The 24,123-nt window shown below is 49.3% G+C and overlaps 1 protein-coding gene across 1 annotated transcript in view; it reads right to left on the bottom strand.

Annotated features, from left to right (window-relative positions):
* Positions 1-4,407: 4,407 nt before the first annotated feature.
* LOC119968698 (ubiquitin-associated and SH3 domain-containing protein A-like) overlaps positions 4,408-24,123 on the bottom strand; it is a 231,182-nt gene continuing 211,466 nt past the window's right edge. The window contains exon 14 of the mRNA XM_038801292.1: positions 4,408-5,156. Coding sequence (XP_038657220.1) covers positions 5,019-5,156 — 138 coding nt within the window. The 3' untranslated portion in view covers positions 4,408-5,018. The remainder of the gene's footprint in view (positions 5,157-24,123) is intronic.

Genomic DNA, 24,123 nt, shown 5'->3' with positions numbered 1-24,123 from the left:
CAGAAGACCAGATGGGCTTTGTCAAGGGTAGGCAGCTAACTGTGAACATCAGGCGGCTGCTGAATGTAATAATGACCCCATCTGGGCAGCATGATAGCACGGTGGTTAGCACTATGGCTTCACACGCCAGGGTGCCAGGTTTGATTCCTGACTTGGGTCACTAGCTGTGCGGAGTCTGCATGTTCACCCCATGTCTGCGTGGGTTTCCTCCGGGTGCTCCGGTTTCATTCCACAAGTCCCGAAATATGTGCTGTTGGGTAATTTGGACATTCTGAATTCTCCCTTATTGTACCCGAAGAGGCACCGCACTGTGGCGACTAGGGGCTTTTCACAGTAACTTCATTGTAATGTTAATGTAAGCCTACTTGTGACAATAAAGATTATTATTATTATCTGGGGAGAGAACACCAGATGTGATCATCTCCATGGACGCAGAAAAGGCTTTCGACAGAGTTGAATGGAAGTACCTCATCGAGGTAGTCTAGCGGTTTGGGCTGGGGACAGTTGTGCATCTCATGGCTGAAACCCCTGTACAACCACCCCGAGGCACGCATTCGGACCAATACCACCAGCTTTGAATATTTCCAGGGGCAGAAAGCAGGGATGGCCACTATCACCATTTCTGTTCTACCTGGCAATTGAATCCATGGCAATCGCCCTGCGAGATGCAAAAAGCTGAAAGGGAGGCAGAGAACATAGAGTCTCACTCTATGTGGATGACTTCTACGTCTCGGACCCACAGAACGGCCTGAAAGCAATCATGCAACTACTGGAAGAGTTTGGAGCCTTTTCGGGCTATAAACAACATGGGCAAGAGCAAGGCATTCCTTGTGAACCTGAACAGGGGAGGGACAGAGTTTGAGGGACTACCATTCTGTTATAACCTGCCTGCTTACCATTGGCTGGGGACTAATGGCAATCCCACAATCCTTTGGGAGTATGAGCTTCCCCAATGAGGGGGGCGGAGAAATCATTAGCAGATTCCCTGCAAAAATAAAGCTGGCCAATTTGGAACTGGCTAGAGGAGAGTGAGCAGCAAGGGAAGTTGCTGCTGCTGTTGTGTACATATATGTTATTGTAAATAAATGTTATTTCTTTCCATCCTTCAACTCGTGCTGGATTCTTCGTGGCGCTCACAAAACTGGCGACGAGGGTTAAAGTGACTAGCTGTCTATGCTGCTGGAGCCACCTCCCTGGATTTTTGTTGGATACAGGTTGGAAGTTGTTTTCTATTACACCATGCCTCTGTATAGACGTTTGGATGCTTTTGACGCTGCGCTGGAAAGCTGGAACCAGTACGCACAACGGATGCGTTACTATTTCCGGGCAAACAAACATCACCGAAAACGAGTGCCAGGTGGTCATATTGCTCACTGCCTGCAGCCCGCATACCTTTGGGGTATGTTACGTACCCAGCTGCGCTGATCGCCAAAACGTTTGATGAACTTGTGAACTTAGTGGGGCAACATTTTAACCCAACCCCGTTCACGATAGTCCAACGTTACCGGTTTAATACCGCTGAGAGGACCCCAGGAGAATCCCTTGCCGAGTTTCTATCCAGGCTATGAAAGATTGCGGCGTACTGTGACTATGGTAAGACTTTGTCAGAAATGTTACGCTATCATCTGGTTTGCGGTATTAACAGTGCGGCCACCCAGAGAAAGTTGTTAGCTGAGCCAACATTAACTTTTCAACAGGCCATTCAAATAGTATTGTCCCGAGAGTGCAGAATGGGGAGTGCAGGAGCTACAGGGAATGGAGGTGCACGCCTTGGGGCGCAAACCCTTCTGTCTGAAAGCGTCCCCCTGCACCCCTGCGGTACCTTGGGCAAGGCGACGTCCAGATCAACGCCAGTGGCCGTCGGACATTCCTCCCCGAAGGGAGTCTTCTCCAGAACCAATAGATGAAATGAAATGAAAATGAAAATCGCTTATTGTCACGAGTAGGCTTCAATGAAGTTACTGTGAAAAGCCCCTAGTCGCCACATTCCGGCGCCTGTTCGGGGATGCTGTTACGGGAATCGAACCGTGCTGCTGACCTGCTTGGTGTGCTTTCAAAGCCAGCGACTTAGCCCTGTGCTAAACAGCCCCAAAACAGATGAGGCGCCATGTCTGTGTCAGACTTGTGGGCTCCAACCCCATCATGGATGCCGGTCCTGGGGTTGCCAGAGGCGCCGTCGTTCCAACAGAAACTGGGGCCAGCCCAGGGGCCGTACCTTCCATTTGGATGAACTACTCCCAAGGACGTGGAGACGGAGGACGACTGCCTATAGCTGCATTGTGTGGCAGCTCCCCGTGTGGTTCCAGACAGTCACCACCCTTCCAGCGTCTCAGACGACTACATCTGCAGGAAATCACCCAATTGCAGCTCCTCACAGACTGCATGGATTAGTTGGAGCAGCAGCTGGATGCACTTAGGAGCACGAAGGTGGCGGAAAGCGTCATGGACAGGAGTTTTAGTGATGTGGTGACACCCAAGAAGCAGACAGATAGATGGGTGATGAGGCAGGCAGTCAGTGCAGGAATCCCCTGTGGTCGCCCCCCTCTCTAACAGGTATAGCGTTTTGGATACTTGGGGGGGGGGGGGGGGGGGATGGCCTATCAGGAGATAACAGCAGCCAGAGTTGTGGCACCACGGCTGGCTCTTTTGTTAAACACGGAGTGACAAAGCACTAGAGCAATAATTTTAAGGGACTCTATCGAATCATAGAATTTGCAGTGCAGAAGGAGGCCATTTGGCCCATCAGGTCTGCACCAGCCCTTGGGAAGAGCACCCTACTTAAACCCACACCTCCATCCTATCCCAGTAATCCCACTTAACCTTTTTGAATACTAAGGGCAATTTAGCATTGTCAATCCACCTAACCTGCACAACTTTGCACTGTGGGAGTCCCAAATCCCTATTTCTTCATGCAATCACTCCTGGAGAGAATCATTCTTTCCACAAAGTCTTACAAAATGTACTAAACGTTTGGGGTTTCGGTCCAGTATCCTAGCTATTGTTTGGGTCTGGTCTGGGATTGTAATACTGTGTCAAAAGAAGGTAAAACCCATAGTTAGATTCATGCTGGACAGAGGTGTTTGTATATGTGGCCGTTGTTTAAGTTCCAACTACGTTTCTATTGTGCATAGAGAGAGTTATGGTGTGATTGGTAAATAGAGGCTGGTAGAAGTAGCCGTGGTTGCTTACAACTGTCAACCTTTTAAGGTAGAAAGGCTTTTAAATGTAGTTTTTAGCTGAATGTGGTTGCAGTTGAAGGACACCAGGGAATGAACATCTCTTATCTCTGCCAGGAGAAGCTGGACAAATAAACGGATCTGCAAAGAGAAAGATGTCCTAAACAGCCAGATAACCAGGCAATTGGGACAGAAAGAATGTCTTAAGAAGAATGAATTTCAGAGAACAGAGAGCAAATAACCATTCAGGGGAGAATTCAAGGGAAGACGACAAAGTGTTGTGAGAGAATTACAGTAACCAGAATTAAAGTGGGAAAGAAGACTTCAGAGGTAAATCAAAAGTTTGATGCCCTGTTAATAGAGCTTGGAAATCACGAGTTAAAGCAATTGTGACCATTTGTACAGAAGTCAAGGCAAAGAACTCATGAGTAGAGAGTTACAAAACCTGAATACTGGAATCGGTGTTAAAAGTGGAACGGAAGTTTTGTTTAAAGTATCATTTGGAAAACCTGGACTGGATTTCAGATTACAAACCGCTGATGGAAAGCATTTTTGTGAAAGAAGATTTTAAAGTGTGTGTTTTGGAGTGGAGTTTGGAAACTCATGTGACAATCATCTGGGTGGTCTTTGAGGAGAGATCCACAGACATCCACTCAGGTTCTGAGTGGAGAGTCTTTGACCACAGCTTAAAAGAACTTGTTCCTGAGACCATTATAGTTTAAGATGTACTTTTTATGTCTTAATGCTAAAATCTGTGTGTATTTCTCAAACTATTGGGAGAGGGGAGTCTTGTAGCATAATCCAACCTATCGTGTTTTTTTTTTATATAAATATTTTTATTCTCCTTTTTCACATTTTCACCATATTTACAATAACAAATAATTAACAATAACAACAAATACAATGGCAATCCCCGAGACAACAAACCCCTCATTCCACCCACCCTCACACAGCTCCCACCATTTTGAATACAAAACCACCAATGAAAAATAATCATCATGAATTTTGACATTCCCGACCCCCCCCTAATGTTCAATGTCATACAATTTGTGAAAATGCATGGTGAACAAGGCCAACCTCTCATGTTTGTTTCTTAAAGTAAAAACTAATTAGAGATCCTGTGACTCTGATCCTCCACATTTCTGTCGGTGCGATCATCCCCTTCACTGGCAGCGCACTAACAGCCGGGGATTTCCTGACGGTGTGGGGCTCACAATGGGAAACAGGGACAGTGGATCCCGCTGCTGGGAGATAACGGGTGCGGTGGGATGGAGAATCCCAGCCATTGTCTTTTGAGCAAGGGTTGCATTCTGGAACCTTCCCATACAGTTATAAAATCAGCTGGGATCGTAACAAGAGGAGTAAGAGTTGATCTAATTGGAACCTATAAGATTCTCCAGAGGGTTGAAACAAATTATTTGCTCTGGTTGGAGAGTCTCAACGCGGGGAAATATTCTCAGGATAAGGGATTGATTATTTTAGATTGAGATGAGGAGCAATTTCTTCATTCAAATTGTTGTGAATCTTTGGAGTTCTCTATACCATCAGCAGTAGGTGCTCAGTCATTGTGTATATTCAAGACTGAGGTGGAATTCTAGATTCTGGGGGGAATCAGGGATATGGGGAGTGGGTGGGAAGTGGAGTTGAGGTCAAAGTTTACCCATGATTGTATTGAATGGCAGAGCATGTTCGAGGGGCCGAATGGTCTACCTCTGCTCCCATTCTTATGTTCGTTCATTCAGTGTTATTATTAAGTTAGACTTTAGGTATTTAACCACTACCTTCACCTCGTTGTGTGTTATGATTGGTTCAGTGGGAAGAAATTATGCAGTGAATGTAATGTCAAATTTGCAATATGGTCTCTTTCCAGCTAAATGCTGGGTTGGGCCCATGAGTCAGTGTCCTGACTGGGGGTTCAATCATTTGCCAGTTCTTTGTTTCTTTGACTTCTTCACAGCAGCACAATCCAAGAGCCGGAATCTGCAGCAAAAGCACCAGCATTACACAACAGAAATAAACTTTCATTAAAAATGGCATATTATTTTTCCAGTGACGTACTGTAACTCTGTATTATTGCCAGTGGAACACTGTAACTCTGTATTATTGCCAGTGGAACACTAACTCTGTATTATTGCCAGTGGAACACTGTAACTCTGTATTATTGCCAGTGGAACACTGTAACTCTGTATTATTGCCAGTGGAACACTGTAACTCTGTATTATTGCCAGTGGAACACTGTAACTCTGTATTATTGCCAGTGGAACACTGTAACTGTGTGTTCCTGCCAGTGGAACACTGTAACTCTGTATTATTGCCAGTGGAACACTGTAACTCTATGTTATTGCCAGTGGAACACTGTAACTGTGTGTTCTTGCCAGTGGCACACTGTATCTGTGTGTTCTTGCCAGTGGCACACTGTAACTGTATTATTGCCAGTGGAACACTGTAACTGTGTGTTCTTGCCAGTGGCACACTGTAACTGTGTGTTCTTGCCAGTGGAACACTGTAACTGTGTATTATTGCCAGTGGCACACTGTAACTGTGTGTTCTTGCCAGTGGCACACTGTAACTGTGTATTATTGCCAGTGGCACACTGTAACTGTGTGTTCTTGCCAGTGGAACACTGTAACTGTGTGTTCTTGCCAGTGGCACACTGTAACTGTGTATTATTGCCAGTGGAACACTGTAACTGTGTGTTCTTGCCAGTGGCACACTGTAACTGTGTGTTCTTGCCAGTGGAACACTGTAACTGTGTGTTCTTGCCAGTGGCACACTGTAACTGTGTGTTCTTGCCAGTGGAACACTGTAACTGTATTATTGCCAGTGGAACACTGTAACTGTGTGTTCTTGCCAGTGGAACACTGTAACTGTATTATTGCCAGTGGAACGCTGTAACTGTGTGTTCTTGCCAGTGGCACACTGTAACTGTGTGTTCTTGCCAGTGGAACACTGTAACTGTGTGTTCTTGCCAGTGGAACACTGTAACTGTATTATTGCCAGTGGAACACTGTAACTGTGTGTTCTTGCCAGTGGAACACTGTAGCTGTGTGTTCTTGCCAGTGGAACACTGTAACTGTGTGTTCTTGCCAGTGAAACACTGTAACTCTGTATTATAAGAACATAAGAACATAAGAACTAGGAGCAGGAGTAGGCCATCTGGCCCCTTGAGCCTGCTCCGCCATTCAATGAGATCATGGCTGATCTTTTGTGGACTCAGCTCCACTTTCCGGCCCGAACACCATAACCCTTAATCCCTTTATTCTTCAAAAAACTATCTATCTTTACCTTAAAAACATGTAATGAAGGAGCCTCAACTGCTTCACTGGGCAAGGAATTCCATAGATTCACAACCCTTTGGGTGAAGAAGTTCCTCCTAAACTCAGTCCTAAATCTACTTCCCCTTATTTTGAGGCTATGCCCCCTAGTTCTGCTGTCACCCGCCAGTGGAAACAACCTGCCCGCATCTATCCTATCTATTCCCTTCATAATTTTAAATGTTTCTATAAGATCCCCCCTCATCCATCTAAATTCCAACGAGTACAGTCCCAGTCTATTCAACCTCTCCTCATAATCCAACCCCTTCAGCTCTGGGATTAACCTAGTGAATCTCCTCTGCACACCCTCCAGCGCCAGTACGTCCTTTCTCAAGTAAGGAGACCAAAACTGAACACAATACTCCAGGTGTGGCCGCACTAACACCATATACAATTGCAACATAACCTCCCTAGTCTTAAACTCCATCCCTCTAGCAATGAAGGACAAAATTCCATTTGCCTTCTTAATCACCTGTTGCACTTGTAAACCAACCTTCTGTGACTCATGCACCAGCACACCCAAGTCTCTCTGAACAGCGGCATGCTTTAATATTTTATCGTTTAAATAATAATCCCGTTTGCTGTTATTCCTACCAAAATGGATAACCTCACATTTGTCAACATTGTATTCCATCTGCCAGACCCGAGCCCATTCACTTAACCTATCCAAATCCCTCTGCAGACTTCCAGTATCCTCTGCACTTTTCGCTTTACCACTCATCTTAGTGTCATCTGCAAACTTGGACACATTGCCCTTGGTCCCCAACTCCAAATCATCTATGTAAATTGTGAACAATTGTGGGCCCAACACGGATCCCTGAGGGACACCACTAGCTACTGATTGCCAACCAGAGAAACACCCATTTATCCCAACTCTTTGCTTTCTATTAATTTACCAATCCTCTATCCATGCTACTATTTTACCCTTAATGCCATGCATCTTTATCTTATGCAGCAACCTTTTGTGTGGCACCTTGTCAAAGGCTTTCTGGAAATCCAGATATACCACATCCATCGGCTCCCCGTTATCTACTGCACTGGTAATGTCCTCAAAAAATTCCACTAAATTAGTTAGGCATGACCTGCCTTTTACGAACCCATGCTGCGTCTGCCCAATGGGACAATTTAGATTTAGATTTAGAACAGTACAGCACAGAACAGGCCCTTCGGCCCTCGATGTTGTGCCGAGCAATGATCACCCTATTCAAACTCACATATCCACCCTATACCCATAACCCAACAACTTCCCCCTTAACCTTACTTTTTAGGACACTACGGGCAATTTAGCATGGCCAATCCACCTAACCCGCACATCTTTGGACTGTGGGAGGAAACCGGAGCACCCGGAGGAAACCCACGCACACACGGGGAGGACGTGCAGACTCCGCACAGACAGTGACCCAGCCGGGAACCGAACCTGGGACCCTGGAGCTGTGAAGCATTGATGCTAACCACTATGCTACCGTGCTGCCCCAATTTCTATCCAGATGCCTCGCAATTTCTTCCTTGATGATAGATTCCAGCATCTTCCCTATTACCGACGTTAAACTCACTGGCCTATAATTTCCTGCTTTCTGCCTACCTCCTTTTTTAAACAGTGGCGTCACGTTTGCTAATTTCCAATCCACCGGGACCACCCCAGAGTCTAGTGAATTTCGGTAAATTATCACTAGTGCATCTGCAATTTCCCTAGCCATCTCTTTTAGCACTCTGGGATGCATTCCATCAGGGCCAGGAGACTTGTCTACCTTTAGCCCCATTAGCTTGCCCATCACTCCCTCCTTAGTGATAACAATCCTCTCAAGGTCCTCACCTGTCATAGCCTCATTTCTATCAGTCGCTGGCATGTTATTTGTGTCTTCCACTGTGAAGACCGACCCAAAAAACCTGTTCAGTTCCTCAGCCATTTCCTCATTTCCCATTATTAAAACTCCCTTCTCATCCTCTAAAGGACCAATATTTACCTTAGCCACTCTTTTTTGTCTTATATATTTGTAAAAACTTTTACTGTCTGTTTTTATATTCTGAGCAAGTTTACTCTCATACTCTATCTTACTCTTCTTTATAGCTTTTTTAGTAGCTTTCTGTTGCCCCCTAAAGATTTCCCAGTCCTCTAATCTCCCAGCACTCTTTGCCACTTTATATGCTTTTTCCTTCAATTTGATACTCTCCCTTATTTCCTTAGATATCCACGGTCGATTTTCCCTCTTTCTTCCGTCCTTCCTTTTTGTTGGTATAAACCTTTGCTGAGCACTGTGAAAAATCGCTTGGAAGGTTCTCCACTGTTCCTCAACTGTTCCACCATAAAGTCTTAGCTCCCAGTCTACCTTAGCTAGTTCTTCTCTCATCCCCTTGTAATCTTCTTTGTTTAAACACAAAACACTAGTATTTGATTTTACTTTCTCACCCTCCATCTGTATTTTAAATTCCACCATATTGTGATCGCTCCTTCCGAGAGGATCCCTAACTATGAGATCATGAATCAATCCTGTCTCATTACACAGGACAAGATCTAGGACCGCTTGTTCCCTCGTAGGTTCCATTACATACTGTTCTAGGAAACATTCGCGGATACATTCTATAAACTCCTCCTCACGGTTGCCTTGACCGACCTGGTTAAACCAATCGACATGGAGATTAAAATCCCCCATGATAACTGCTGTACCATTTCTACATGCATCAGTTATTTCTTTGTTTATTGCCTGCCCCACCATCTCGTTACTATTTGGTGGCCGATAGACTACTCCTTTCAGTGACTTTTTCGCCTTACTATTCCTGATTTCCACCCAAATGGATTCAACCTTATCCTCCATAGCACCGATGTCATCCTTTACTATTGCCCGGATGTCATCCTTAAATAACAGAGCAACACCACCTCCCTTACCATCCACTCTGTCCTTCCGAATAGTTTGATACCCTCGGATATTTAACTCCCAGTTGTGACCATCCTTTAACCATGTTTCAGTAATGGCCACTAAATCATAGTCATTTACGATGATTTGTGCCACCAACTCATTTACTTTATTCCGAATACTACGAGCATTCAGGTAAAGTACACTTATGTTGGTTTTTTTTACCTCTGTTTTGAATCTTAACATCTCCAGTTTTATTCCTTTTGTTATTACTGGGCCTATTCACTGTGCTCCCCTCAGTCACTGTACCTTGTACTGTCGCCCTTATGGATTTCTGACTATGTCTTCTCTGCCTTGCACTTTTCCCCTTACTTCCTTTTGTTTCTGTCCCTGTTTTACTACCTTCCAACTTCCAGCATTGGTTCCCATCCCCCTGCCACATTAGTTTAAACCCTCCCCAACAGCTCTAGAAAACACCCCCCCTAGGACATCGGTTCCAGTCCTGCCCAAGTGCAGACCGTCCGGTTTGTACTGGTCCCACCTCCCCCAGAACCGGTCCCAATGCCCCAGGAATTTGAATCCCTCCCTCTTGCACCATCTCTCGAGCCACGCATTCATCCTATCTATCCTGACATTCCTACTCTGACTAGCTCGTGGCACTGGTAGCAATCCTGAGATTACTACCTTTGAGGTCCTACTTTTTAGTTTAACTCCTAACTCCCTGAATTCCGCTTGTAGGACCTCATCCCGTTTTTTACCTATATCGTTGGTGCCTATGTGCACCACGACAGCTGGCTGTTCACCCCCCCCTCCCCCCAGAATGTCCTGCAGCCGCTCCGAGACATCCTTGACCCTTGCACCAGGGAGGCAACATACCATCCTGGAGTCTCGATTGCGTCCACAGAACTGCCTGTCTATTCACCTTACGATCGAGTCCCCTATCACTATAGCCCTGCCATTTTTCTTCCTGCCCTGCTGTGCAGCAGAGCCAGCCACGGTGCCATGAACCTGGCTGCTGCTGCCTTCCCCTGGTGAGCCATCTTCCTCAACAGTATCCAAAGCGGTATATCTGTTTTGCAGGGAGATGACCGCAGGGGACACCTGCACTGCCTTCCTACTCTTGCTCTTTCTTTTGGTCACCCATTTTCTATCTCCCTCAGTAACCTTCACCTGCGGTGTGACCAACTCGCTAAACGTGCTATCCACGACCTCCTCAGCATCGCGGATGCTCCAAAGTGAGTCCATCCGCAGCTCCAGAGCCGTCAAGCGGTCTAACAAGAGCTGCAACTGAACACACGTCTTGCACGTGAAGGAGCCAGGGACAGTGGACGTGTCCCTGAGCTCCCACATCGCACACAAGGAGCATGACACGGGTCTGGGATCTCCTGCCATGTCTTAAACACTTGGTAAACTTAAACAACTAGAATTTCAAAATAAAAATAAATAAATTAGACAATGAAAAGAAAAAGAGAGCCTACTTACCAGTCACTTACCAGGGTTAAAAAGCACCTCCTCACACTCTGCACCGAATTACCTCACTGCACCAAATTACCAAGTTTCAATCTCCCACTCTGTATGAGTCTCACTCCTGATGAGTCTCCTGGAAAAGTGCTCGCTTCTCTCCTGGAAAAGTGGTATTATTGCCAGTGGAACACTGTAACTGTGTGTTCTTGCCAGTGGCACACTGTAACTGTGTGTTCTTGCCAGTTGAACACTGTAACTCTGTATTATTGCCAGTGGAACACTAACTGTGTGTTCTTGCCAGTGGCACACTGTAACTCTGTATTATTGCCAGTGGAACACTGTAACTGTGTGTTCTTGCCAGTGGAACACTGTAACTCTGTATTATTGCCAGTGGCACACTGTAACTGTGTGTTCTTGCCAGTGGAACACTGTAACTCTGTATTATTGCCAGTGGCACAATGTAACTGTGTGTTCTTGCCAGTGGCACACTGTAACTTTGTGTTCTTGCCAGTGGAACACTGTAATGGTGTGTTCTTGCCAGTGGAACACTGTAACTCTGTATTATTGCCAGTGGCACAATGTAACTGTGTGTTCTTGCCAGTGGCACACTGTAACTTTGTGTTCTTGCCAGTGGAACACTGTAATGGTGTGTTCTTGTCAGTGGCACACTGTAACTCTGTATTATTGCCAGTGGAACACTGTAACTGTGTGTTCTTGCCAGTGGAACACTGTAACTCTATTATTGCCAGTGGAACACTAACTGTGTGTTCTTGCCAGTGGCACACTGTAACTGTGTGTTCCTACCAGTGGAACACTGTAACTCTATTATTGCCAGTGGAACACTAACTGTGTGTTCTTGCCAGTGGCATACTGTAACTCTGTATTATTGCCAGTGGAACACTGTAACTCTGTGTGTTCTTGCCAGTGGAACACTGTAACTGTGTGTTCTTGCCAGTGGAACACTGTAACTGTGTGTTCTTGCCAGTGGAACACTGTAACTGTGTGTTCTTGCCAGTGGAACACTGTAACTGTGTGTTCTTGCCAGTGGAACACTGTAACTGTGTGTTCTTGCCAGTGGAACACTGTAACTGTGTGTCCTTGCCAGTGGAACACTGTAACTGTGTGTCCTTGCCAGTGGAACGCTGTAACTGTGTGTCCTTGCCAGTGGAACGCTGTAACTGTGTGTCCTTGCCAGTGGAACGCTGTAACTGTGTGTTCTTGCCAGTGGAACGCTGTAACTGTGTGTTCTTGCCAGTGGAACGCTGTAACTGTGTGTTCTTGCCAGTGGAACGCTGTAACTGTGTGTTCTTGCCAGTGGAACGCTGTAACTGTGTGTTCTTGCCAGTGGAACGCTGTAACTGTGTGTTCTTGCCAGTGGAACACTGTAACTGTGCCATCTCAGTTTTGCCTCATAGCATTTCCTGTCGGAAACTCAATACCTCAACCAACTCAACTTTGCCAATTCCCAATATACTATAATTTTATCAAGTAATGCTAATATAAAATTGAATGAGGACAATGCATGACTTTTAAAAGAGAATTAATCTGTCTCTCTTATCTTTCAACTTCATATACTAAAGTGTTTTTAAAACATGAGCCAAAAGCTGCAAGGGTCTAATTATTTGTAAGATCTTTTTCAATTTTGAGTACTTGTGTTCTTGTCTCAAGAAAATCTGAATACCTTCATCTGAATGAAACTTTTGAAATGATTCCCCAGCTTTCCTCCCAACATGACCAGGCTTAGAAACATCCTTAATGAAGGCACTAAAATAAAAACTATAGTGGATAAATTTAATCATATTGTGAAATAGGTTGAGATGTAAAGATTCAAATCAAGCAGTAAAAAGAAGCTTATGATAATTTAATAGAGAGCAAAGGAGAGGCAAACTGAAAATAAAAATAAGGGTGGTAGATAGAAAGAGTGAGCTTTGCACACAAGCATTGGGAGAGACCACATTCGCAGTGAGAATCAGCCAGAGTGAGTGTGGTTATCTGGAATTTGAAACAATGTGGGAATTGAATTGTGTGGGGTCATGCCCTGCTGCACCAGTTGAAGCTACAGGAGAGAGAGCTTATTGGCAAGTAGTGGGTAAGGTCAGGTAAGTTCAAAAAAGGGAATAGGGATAACCCTAGGAATTACAGGCCAGTTAGTCTTACTTCGGTGGTAGGCAAAGTAATGGAAAGGGTACTGAGGGATAGGATTTCTGAGCATCTGGAAAGACACTGCTTGATTAGGGATAGTCAGCACGGATTTGTGAGGTGTAGGTCTTGCCTTACAAGTCTTATTGACTTCTTTGAGGAGGTGACCAAGAATGTGGCTGAAGGTAAAGCAGTGGATGTAGTGTACATGGATTTTAGTAAGGCATTTGATAAGGTTCCCCATGGTAGGCTTATGCAGAAAGTAAGGAGGCATGGGATAGTGGGAAATTTGGCCAGTTGGATAACGAACTGGCTAACCAATAGAAGTCAGAGAGTGGTGGTGGATGGCAAATATTCAGCCTGGAGCCCAGTTACCAGTGGCGTACCGCAGGGATCACTTCTGGGTCCTCTGCTGTTTGTGATTTTCATTAATGACTTGGATGAGGGAGTTGAAGGGTGGGTCAGTAAATTTGCAGATGATACGAAGATTGGTGGCGTTGTAGATAGTGAGGAGGGCTGTTATCGGCTACAAAGAGACATAGATAGGATGCAGAGCTGGGCTGAGAAGTGGCAGATGGAGTTTAACCCTGTCAAGAGGTCCCACCTTCTGGGGAAGGTGGGACCTCTATAGACAGGATGGTCTACATCTGAACCTGAGGGGCACCAATATCCTGGGGGGGGAGATTTGTTAGTGCTCTTTGGGGGGGTTTAAACTAATTCAGCAGGGGCATGGGAACCTGGATTGTAGTTTTGGGGTACGGGAGATTGAGAGTATAGAGGTCAGGGGCACAGATTTGACTTCGCAAGAGGGTGCCAGTGTTCAGGTAGGTGGTTTGAAGTGTGTCTACTTCAATGCCAGGAGTATACGAAATAAGGTAGGGGAACTGGCAGCATGGGTTGGTACCTGGGACTTCGATGTTGTGGCCATTTCAGAGACATGGATAGAGCAGGGACAGGAATGGTTGTTGCAGGTTCCGGGGTTTAGGTGTTTTAGTAAACTCAGAGAAGGGGGCAAAAGAGGGGGAGGTGTGGCGCTGCTAGTCAAGGACAGTATTACGGTGGCGGAAAGGATGCTAGATGGGGAGTCTTCTTCTGAGGTAGTATGGGCTGAGGTTAGAAACAGGAAAGGAGAGGTCACCCTGTTGGGAGTTTTCTATAGGCCACCTAATAGTTCTAGGGATGTAGAGGAAAGGATGGCGAAGATGATTCTGGAAAAGAGCGAAAGTAACAGGGTAGTTGTTATGGGAGACTTTAACTTTCCAAATATTGACTGGAAAAGATATAGTTCGAGTACATTAGATGGGTCATTCTTTGTACAATGTGTGCAGGAGGGTTTCCTGACACAATATGTTGACAGGCCAACAAGAGGCGAGGCCACATTGGATTTGGTTTTGGGTAATGAACCAGGCCAGGTGTTAGATCTGGAGGTAGGTGAGCACTTTGGAAACAGTGACCACAATTCGGTGACCTTTACGTTAGTGATGGAAAGGGATAAGTATACCCCGCAGGGCAAGAGTTATAGCTGGGGGAAGGGCAATTATGATGCCATTAGACATGACTTAGGATGTGTTGGTTGGAGAAGTAGGCTGCAAGGGTTGGGCACACTGGATATGTGGAGCTTGTTCAAGGAACAGCTATTGCATGTTCTTGATAAGTACGTACCAGTCAGGCAGGGAGGAAGGGGCCGAGCGAGGGAACCGTGGTTTACCAAAGAAGTGGAATCTCTTGTTAAGAGGAAGAAGGAGGCCTATGTGAAGATGAGGCGTGAAGTTTCAGTTGGGGCGCTTGATAGTTACAAGGAAGCGAGGAAGGATCTAAAGAGAGAGCTGAGACGAGCAAGGAGGGGACATGAGAAGTCTTTGGCAGGTAGGATCAAGGAAAACCCAAAAGCTTTCTATAGGTATGTCAGGAATAAAAGAATGACTAGGGTAAGAGTAGGGCCAGTCAAGGACAGTGGTGGGAAGTTGTGTGTGGAGGCTGAGGAGATAAGCGAGATACTAAATGAATACTTTTCGTCAGTATTCACTCAAGAAAAAGATAATATTGTGGAGGAGAATGCTGAGACCCAGGCTATTAGAATAGATGGCATTGAGGTGCGTAGGGAAGAAGTGTTGGCAATTCTGGACAAGGTGAAAATAGATAAGTCCCCGGGGCCGGATGGGATTTATCCTAGGATTCTCTGGGAAGCCAGGGTAGAGATTGCTGAGCCTTTGGCTTTGATTTTTAGGTCATCATTGGCTACAGGAATAGTGCCAGAGGACTGGAGGATAGCAAATGTGGTCCCTTTGTTCAAGAAGGGGAGTAGAAATAACCCCGGTAACTATAGGCCGGTGAGCCTAACGTCTGTGGTGGGTAAGGTCTTGGAGAGGATTATAAAAGATACGATTTATAATCATCTAGATAGGAATAATATGATTAGGGATAGTCAGCATGGTTTTGTGAAGGGTAGGTCATGCCTCACAAACCTTATCGAGTTCTTTGAGAAGGTGACTGAACAGGTAGACGAGGGTAGAGCAGTTGATGTGGTGTATATGGATTTCAGTAAAGCATTTGATAAGGTTCCCCACGGTCGGCTATTGCAGAAAATACGGAGGCTGGGGATTGAGGGTGATTTAGAGATGTAGATCAGAAATTGGCTAGTTGAAAGAAGACAGAGAGTGGTAGTTGATAGGAAATGTTCAGAATGGAGTTCAGTTACGAGTGGCGTACCACAAGGATCTGTTCTGGGGCCGTTGCTGTTTGTCATTTTTATAAATGACCTAGAGGAGGGCGCAGAAGGATGGGTGAGTAAATTTGCAGACGACACTAAAGTCGGTGGAGTTGTAGACAGTGCGGAAGGATGTTGCAGGTTACAGAGTGACATAGATAAGCTGCAGAGCTGGGCTGAGAGGTGGCAAATGGAGTTTAATGTGGAGAAGTGTGAGGTGATTCACTTTGGAAAGAATAACAGGAATGCGGAATATTTGGCTAATGGTAAAATTCTTGGTAGTGTGGATGAGCAGAGGGATCTCGGTGTCCATGTACATAGATCCCTGAAAGTTGCCACCCAGGTTGATAGGGTTGTGAAGAAGGCCTATGGTGTGTTGGCCTTTATTGGTAGAGGGATTGAGTTCCGGAGCCATGAGGTCATGTTGCAGTTGTACAAAACTCTAGTACGGCCGCATTTGGAGTATTGCGTACAGTTCTGGTCGCCTCATTATAGGAAGGACGTGGAAGCTTTGGAGCGGGTGCAGAGGAGATTTACCAGGATGTTGCCTGGTATGGAGGGAAAATCTTATGAGGAAAGGCTGATGGACTTGAGGTTGTTTTCGTTAGAGAGAAGAAGGTTAAGAGGTGACTTAATAGAGGCATACAAAATGATAAGAGGGTTAGATAGGGTGGACAGCGAGAGCCTTCTCCCACGGATGGGGGTGGCTAGCACGAGGGGACATAGCCTTAAATTGAGGGGTAATAGATATAGGACAGAGGTCAGAGGTGGGTTTTTTACGCAAAGAGTGGTGAGGCCGTGGAATGCCCTAGCTGCAACAGTAGTGAACTCGCCAACATTGAGGGCATTTAAAAGTTTATTGGATAAGCATATGGATGTTAAGGGCATAGTGTAGGTTAGATGGCCTTTAGTTTTTTTCCATGTCGGTGCAACATCGAGGACCGAAGGGCCTGTACTGCACTGTATCGTTCTATGTTCTATGTTCTAAGTGTGAGGTTGTCCATTTTGGAAGGACAAATATGAATGCGGAATACAGGGTTAATGGTAGGGTTCTTGGCAATGTAGAGGAGCAGGGAGATCTTGGGGTCTATGTTCATAGATCTTTGAAAGTTGCCACTCAAGTGGATAGAGCTGTGAAGAAGGCCTATGGTGTGCTAGCGTTCATTAACAGAGGGATTGAGTTTAAGAGCCGTGAGGTGATGATGCAGCTGTACAAAACCTTGGTAAGGTCACATTTGGAGCACTGTGTGCAGTTCTGGTCGCCTCATTTTAGGAAGGATGTGGAAGCTTTGGAAAAGGTGCAAAGGAGATTTACCAGGATGTTGCCTGGAATGGAGAGTGGGTCTTACGAGGAAAGGTTGAGGGTGCTCGGCCTTTTCTCATTAGAACGGAGAAGGATGAGGGGCGACTTGATAGAGGTTTATAAGATGATCAGGGGAATAGATAGAGTAGACAGTCAGAGACTTTTTCCCCAGGTGGAACAAACCATTACAAGGGGACATAAATTTAAGGTGAATGGTGGAAGGTATAGGGGGGATGTCAGAGGTAGGTTCTTTACCCAGAGAGTAGTGGGGGCATGGAATGCACTGCCTGTGGAAGTAGTTGAGTCGGAAACAATCGGGACCTTCAAGCGGCTATTGGATAGGTACATGGATGATGGTAGAATAATGGAGTGTAGATTAATTTGTTCTTAAGGGCAGCACGGTAGCATTGTGGATAGCACAATTGCTTCACAGCTCCAGGGTCCCATGTTCAATTCCGGCTTGGGTCACTGTCTGTATGGAGTCTGCACATCCTCCCCGTGTGTGCGTGGGTTTCCTCCGGGTGCTCCGGTTTCCTCCCACAGTCCAAAGATGTGCAGGTTGGGTGGATTGGCCATGATAAATTGCCCTTAGATTATCATAGAATTTTGGACACTATGATTAAACTAGGACAAAAGTTCGGCACAACATCGTGGGCCGAAGGGCCTGTTCTGTGCTCTATTTCTCTCTGTTCTATGTTCTAAGTTTTTATTATTTTATCACTTACAGTTTGAAGATACTTTTGAAATGAAATGAAAATGGCTTATTGTCACGAGTAGGCTTCAAATGAAGTTACTGTGAAAAGCCCCTAGTCGCCACATTCCGGCGCCTGTTCGGGGAGGCTGGTACGGGAAGTCGTTTATAGGTTTTGTAGTTTATAATCTATAAGCTATAATTGGTAGTAAAGAGGACCAAGAAAGAAGGGCCATAGAGAATTGGATATAATCTGATATCAAGCATCTTCCAAAGCTTTAATTTAAATTTGTAAGTCATGGACAGGAGAGCTCCTCTTGTGGTTTTCTCCTCCTGCTCCATGTGGGAATCCGGGAACATTTCCAGTGTCCGGATCCAGCATATGTGCAGGAAGTATCTCCATCTCCAGCTCCTGGAAGCCCTGGTTTCGGAGCTGGAGCGCCGACTGCGGACACTGTGGAGCATCTGCGAGGTGGAGAGTGTTGTGGATAGCATGTATAGAGAAGCGGTCACACCGCAGGCTCAGGCTCCGCAGGCAGGAAAGGAACGAGTGACCACCAGGCAGAGCACGACAGCTAGGTAGGGAGTGCAGGAATCTTCTGTGGCCATTCCCCTGTAATCTGATGTACCATTGTGGATACTATTGAGGGGAATGACCTCTCAGGGGAAAGGAGCAACAGTCGAATTTGTTGCACCACGGTTGGTTTGCTGCAGGGGGGAGGAGTAAAAAGTGTTGGAATGCAATAGTTATAGGGATTCAACTGTAAGGGGCATAGATAGGTGTTGTTATGGCCGCAAACAAGATTCCCAAGATTGGTGCGAGGACCCCAGCCATTCACAATATATATTAATGAGTTAGATGAAGGAACAAAATGTCATAACCCCAAATTTGCAGATGACACCACGTTGGCCGGGAGGGTGAGCTGTGAGGAGGATGCAGAAATTCTTCAGTGTGATTTGGACAGGCTGAGTGAGTGGGCAAATGCATGGCAAATGCAGTAATAAATGCAAGGTTATCCACTTTGGTAGCAAAAAGAAGAAGGCAGACTAATATCGGAATGGCTATAAATTAAGAGAGGGGAATATGCACCGGGACCTGAGTGTCCTCGTACACCAGTCACTGAAGGTAAGCGTGCAGGTACAGCAGGTGGTAAAGAAGGCAAATGGTATGGTGGCCTTCATCGCAAGAGGATTCGAGTACAGGAGCAGGGATGTCCTGCTGCAATTAAACAGGGCCTTGGTGAGGCCACACCTGGAATATTGTGTGCAGTTTTGGTCTCCTTATTGGAGGAAGGATGTTCTTGTTCTGGAGGGAATGCAGTGTAGCTTTACCAGGCTGATTCCCGGGATGGCAGGACGAATGTATGAGGAGAGATTGATTTGGTTTTGATTGTATTCGCTGGATTTCAGGAGAGGAGGGTCATTATCTTCCCCAGGGTGGGGCGGAGACTGAAGCTGGCTGTCATCAACAGTGCCTGGGAGGAGGTGGCAGAGGCAGTCAGTGCTGCCTGGCTGACCAGGAGGACTGGAGCTGAGTGCAGAAAAGGAGGACTGACTTCCTCGGGGCAGCTCAGCTGAACCTTAGAATCATAGAATTTACAATGTAGAAGGAGGCCATTCAGCCCATTGAGTCTGCACCGGCCTTTGGAAAGAGCTTATGCTTAAACCCACGCCTCCACCCTATCCCTGTAGCCCAGTAACCCCACCTAACCTTTTGACACTAAGGGGCAATTTAGCATGACCAATTCACCTAACCTGCACATCTTTGGACTGTGGGAGGAAACCGGGGCAACGGAGGAAACCCACGCACACACGGGGAGAACGTGCAGACTCCATACGGACAGTCACCTGAGGCCGAAATTGAACCCGGGTCATTGGAGCTGTGAGGCAGCAGTGCCAACCACTGTGTCACCGTGCCCCTGGCATCACCGTTCACATCATCCCCCAATCCTTGAGAGAGCAACCACACCCTACCTGCCTTAATCTCCCTGATACCCAGCCTCCACCAAACCCCAACACATGCCATCATGTACAGCATCCCCCAGAACTCATCTCCATGCATCTCACCATGTCCTTTCTGTTTCCCTGAGGACAAAGCAGCCTATAACAGGTGAGAGCTCCAGAAGACCTGAAGAGGACAATGGATCTACCAGGCGAGGGCGAGGAAAGGACAATGGCTGAAATGGAGGTTCAACCAAGTGAGAGTCCAATGCAAAGCTGATAACTCCATAGCAAGTAGTCACCCCTCTGCCACTGACCAGTCCATCAGAAGATCTCACCATTGTCTTGCACGATCGCCATCAGGCGAGGCCGGGACATCCGGGGTCAGTGTTCCCCCAGCTACATCCCCAGCACACCCCGGGTACCAGCCCGGGGAAGACACCGACTTCTCATCACCTCCTGGTGTGCACTTCAAAGATGCTGCATGGAGGCAGGGACTCCCCAGGAAGACGGCGGTTGGATGGCTGCCCAATCCCAGCAAGCAGCTGCAGTCCTGACAAGTATCGCGCTTCTGGAAAGTATGATCCCATCACTGGGGAAGATGCAGACTCAAAGCCAGGATTTACAGGAAGGGGTGTCAGCAACTTTCTGGCATCTACAGGTGCAGCTGGAAGAGTCCAACCACCTTCAGGCGCAGGAGACGGTGCCGACAATGCGTTGTACCCAGGCCAACACTCAACGGTGGCATCCGCAGTGGATAGCTTGGGGCAAGAAGTCAGAGTCATGGGTCAAGTTGTCCAAGGCTTGGGGCACACTGTGCAGTCAATCGTTGAGACAAGGAAGGGGAGCCCACTCACAGGCAGAGATGTTCCAGGCCCACATGGACATTGCTGTGGTGCTTCAGAACTTGGCCCAATCACAAAGGGTCATAGTTGAGGGCATCAAGAGCATTGGCTGGGCACTGATCGATCTTGGCCAGTCTCCGAGGGATGTGTCACAGGCGCAGAGCAACATGGCGCAGTCTCCGAGGGACATGGCGCAGTCTCCGAGGGACATGGCTCAGTCTCCGAGGGACATGGCTCAGTCTCCGAGGGACATGGCTCAGTCTCCGTGGGACATGGCGCAGTCTCCGAGGGACATGGCTCAGTCTCCGAGGGACATGGCTCAGTCTCCGAGGGACATGGCTCAGTCTCCGAGGGACATGGCACAGTCTCCGAGGGACATGGCTCAGTCTCCGAGGGACATGGCTCAGTCTCCGAGGGACATGGCTCAGTCTCCGAGGGACATGGCTCAGTCTCCGAGGGACATGGCTCAGTCTCTGAGGGACATGGCGCAGTCTCCGGGGGACATGGCTCAGTCTCCGGGGGACATGGCTCAGTCTCCGAGGGACATGGCTCAGTCTCCGAGGGACATGGCTCAGTCTCCGAGGGACATGGCTCAGTCTCCGAGGGACATGGCTCAGTCTCCGAGGGACATGGCTCAGTCTCCGAGGGACATGGCTCAGTCTCCGAGGGACATGGCGCAGTCTCCGGGGGACATGGCGCAGTCTCCGGGGGACATGGCTCAGTCTCCGGGGGACACGGCTCAGTCTCCGAGGGACATGGCGCAGTCTCCGAGGGACATGGCGCAGTCTCCGAGGGACAGGGCGCAGTCTCCGGGGGACACGGCGCAGTCTCCGAGGGACACGGCGCAGTCTCCGAGGGACACGGCTCAGTCTCTGAGGGACATGGCTCAGTCTCCGGGGGACATGGCGCAGTCTCCGGGGGACATGGCGCAGTCTCCGAGGGACATGGCTCAGTCTCCGAGGGACATGCCGCAGTCTCCGAGGGACATGGCGCAGTCTCCGAGGGACATGGCGCAGTCTCCGAGGGACATGGCGCAGTCTCCGAGGGACATGGCGCAGTCTCCGAGGGACATGGCTCAGTCTCCGAGGGACATGGCTCAGTCTCCGAGGGACATGGCGCAGTCTCCGAGGGACATGGCGCAGTCTCCGAGGGACATGGCGCAGTCTCCGAGGGACATGGCGCAGTCTCCGAGGGACATGGCGCAGTCTCCGAGGGACACGGCTCAGTCTCCGGGGGACATGGCTCAGTCTCCGAGGGACATGGCGCAGTCTCCGGGGGACATGGCGCAGTTTCCGAGGGACATGGCGCAGTCTCCGGGGGACAGGGCGCAGTCTCCGGGGGACATGGCTCAGTCTCTGAGGGACACGGCTCAGTCTCCGAGGGACACGGCTCAGTCTCCGAGGGACACGGCGCAGTCTCCGAGGGACACGGCGCAGTCTCCGAGGGACATGGCTCAGTCTCCGGGGGACATGGCACAGTCTCCGGGGGACATGGCTCAGTCTCCGAGGGACATGGCTCAGTCTCCGAGGGACATGGCTCAGTCTCCGAGGGACATGGCGCAGTCTCCGAGGGACATGGCTCAGTCTCCGAGGGACATGGCGCAGTCTCCGAGGGACATGGCTCAGTCTCCGAGCGACATGGCTCAGTCTCCGAGGGACATGGCTCAGTCTCCGAGGGACATGGCGCAGTCTCCGAGGGACATGGCGCAGTCTCCGAGGGACATGGCGCAGTCTCCGTGGGACATGGCTCAGTCTCCGGGGGACATGGCTCAGTCTCCGGGGGACATGGCTCAGTCTCCGGGGGACATGGCTCAGTCTCCGGGGGACATGGCGCAGTCTCCGGGGGACATGGCGCAGTCTCCGAGGGACATGGCTCAGTCTCCGGGGGACATGGCGCAGTCTCCGAGGGACATGGCTCAGTCTCCGAGCGACATGGCGCAGTCTCCGGGGGACATGGCGCAGTCTCCGAGGGACACGGCTCAGTCTCCGGGGGACACGGCGCAGTCTCCGAGGGACACGGCGCAGTCTCCGAGGGACACGGCTCAGTCTCCGAGGGACATGGCACAGTCTCCGAGGGACATGGCTCAGTCTCCGAGGGACATGGCTCAGTCTCCGAGGGACATGGCTCAGTCTCCGAGGGACATGGCGCAGTCTCCGAGGGACATGGCTCAGTCTCCGAGGGACATGGCTCAGTCTCCGGGGGAGATGGCTCAGTCTCCGGGGGAGATGGCTCAGTCTCCGAGGGACATGGCTCAGTCTCCGAGGGACATGGCTCAGTCTCCGGGGGACATGGCGCAGTCTCCGAGGGACATGGCGCAGTCTCCGAGGGACATGGCGCAGTCTCCGAGGGACACGGCTCAGTCTCCGGGGGACACGGCTCAGTCTCCGAGGGACACGGCGCAGTCTCCGGGGGACACGGCGCAGTCTCCGAGGGACACGGCTCAGTCTCCGAGGGACATGGCGCAGTCTCCGAGGGACATGGCTCAGTCTCTGAGGGACATGGCGCAGTCTCCGAGGGACATGGCTCAGTCTCCGGGGGACATGGCTCAGTCTCCGGGGGACATGGCTCAGTCTCCGAGGGACACGGCGCAGTCTCCGGGGGACATGGCGCAGTCTCCGAGGGACATGGCGCAGTCTCCGGGGGACATGGCGCAGTCTCTGAGGGACATGGCGCAGTCTCCGGGGGACATGGCTCAGTCTCCGAGCGACATGGCGCAGTCTCCGGGGGACATGGCGCAGTCTCCGAGGGACATGGCTCAGTCTCCGAGGGACATGGCGCAGTCTCCGGGGGACATGGCGCAGTCTCCGAGGGACATGGCTCAGTCTCCGAGGGACATGGCGCAGCCTCCGGGGGACATGGCGCAGTCTCCGGGTGACATGGCGCAGTCTCCGGGGGACATGGCGCAGTCTCCGGGGGACATGGCGCAGTCTCCGGGGGACATGGCTCAGTCTCCGAGGGACATGGCTCAGTCTCCGAGGGACATGGCGCAGTCTCCGAGGGACATGGCGCAGTCTCCGAGGGACAGGGCGCAGTCTCCAGGGGACACGGCGCAGTCTCCGAGGGACACGGCGCAGTCTCCGAGGGACATGGCTCAGTCTCCGAGGGACACGGCTCAGTCTCTGAGGGACACGGCTCAGTCTCCGGGGGACATGGCGCAGTCTCCGGGGGACATGGCTCAGTCTCCGAGGGACATGGCTCAGTCTCCGAGGGACATGGCGCAGTCTCCGAGGGACATGGCGCAGTCTCCGAGGGACATGGCTCAGTCTCCGAGGGACATGGCTCAGTCTCCGAGGGACATGGCGCAGTCTCCGAGGGACATGGCGCAGTCTCTGGGGGACATGGCGCAGTCTCCGAGGGACATGGCGCAGTCTCCGAGGGACATGGCGCAGTCTCCGAGGGACATGGCTCAGTCTCCGAGCGACATGGCGCAGTCTCCGAGGGACATGGCGCAGTCTCCGAGGGACATGGCGCAGTCTCCGAGGGACATGGCGCAGTCTCCGAGGGACATGGCGCAGTCTCCGAGGGACATGGTTCAGTCTCCGAGGGACATGGCGCAGTCTCCGGGGGACATGGCGCAGTTTCCGAGGGACATGGCGCAGTCTCCGGGGGACAGGGCGCAGTCTCCGGGGGACATGGCTCAGTCTCTGAGGGACACGGCTCAGTCTCCGAGGGACACGGCTCAGTCTCCGAG

This window comes from Scyliorhinus canicula, chromosome 7 (genome assembly GCF_902713615.1).
Source record: "Scyliorhinus canicula chromosome 7, sScyCan1.1, whole genome shotgun sequence".
Lineage (NCBI taxonomy): Eukaryota > Metazoa > Chordata > Chondrichthyes > Carcharhiniformes > Scyliorhinidae > Scyliorhinus > Scyliorhinus canicula.
This window is presented reverse-complemented; position numbering and strand designations above follow the sequence as displayed.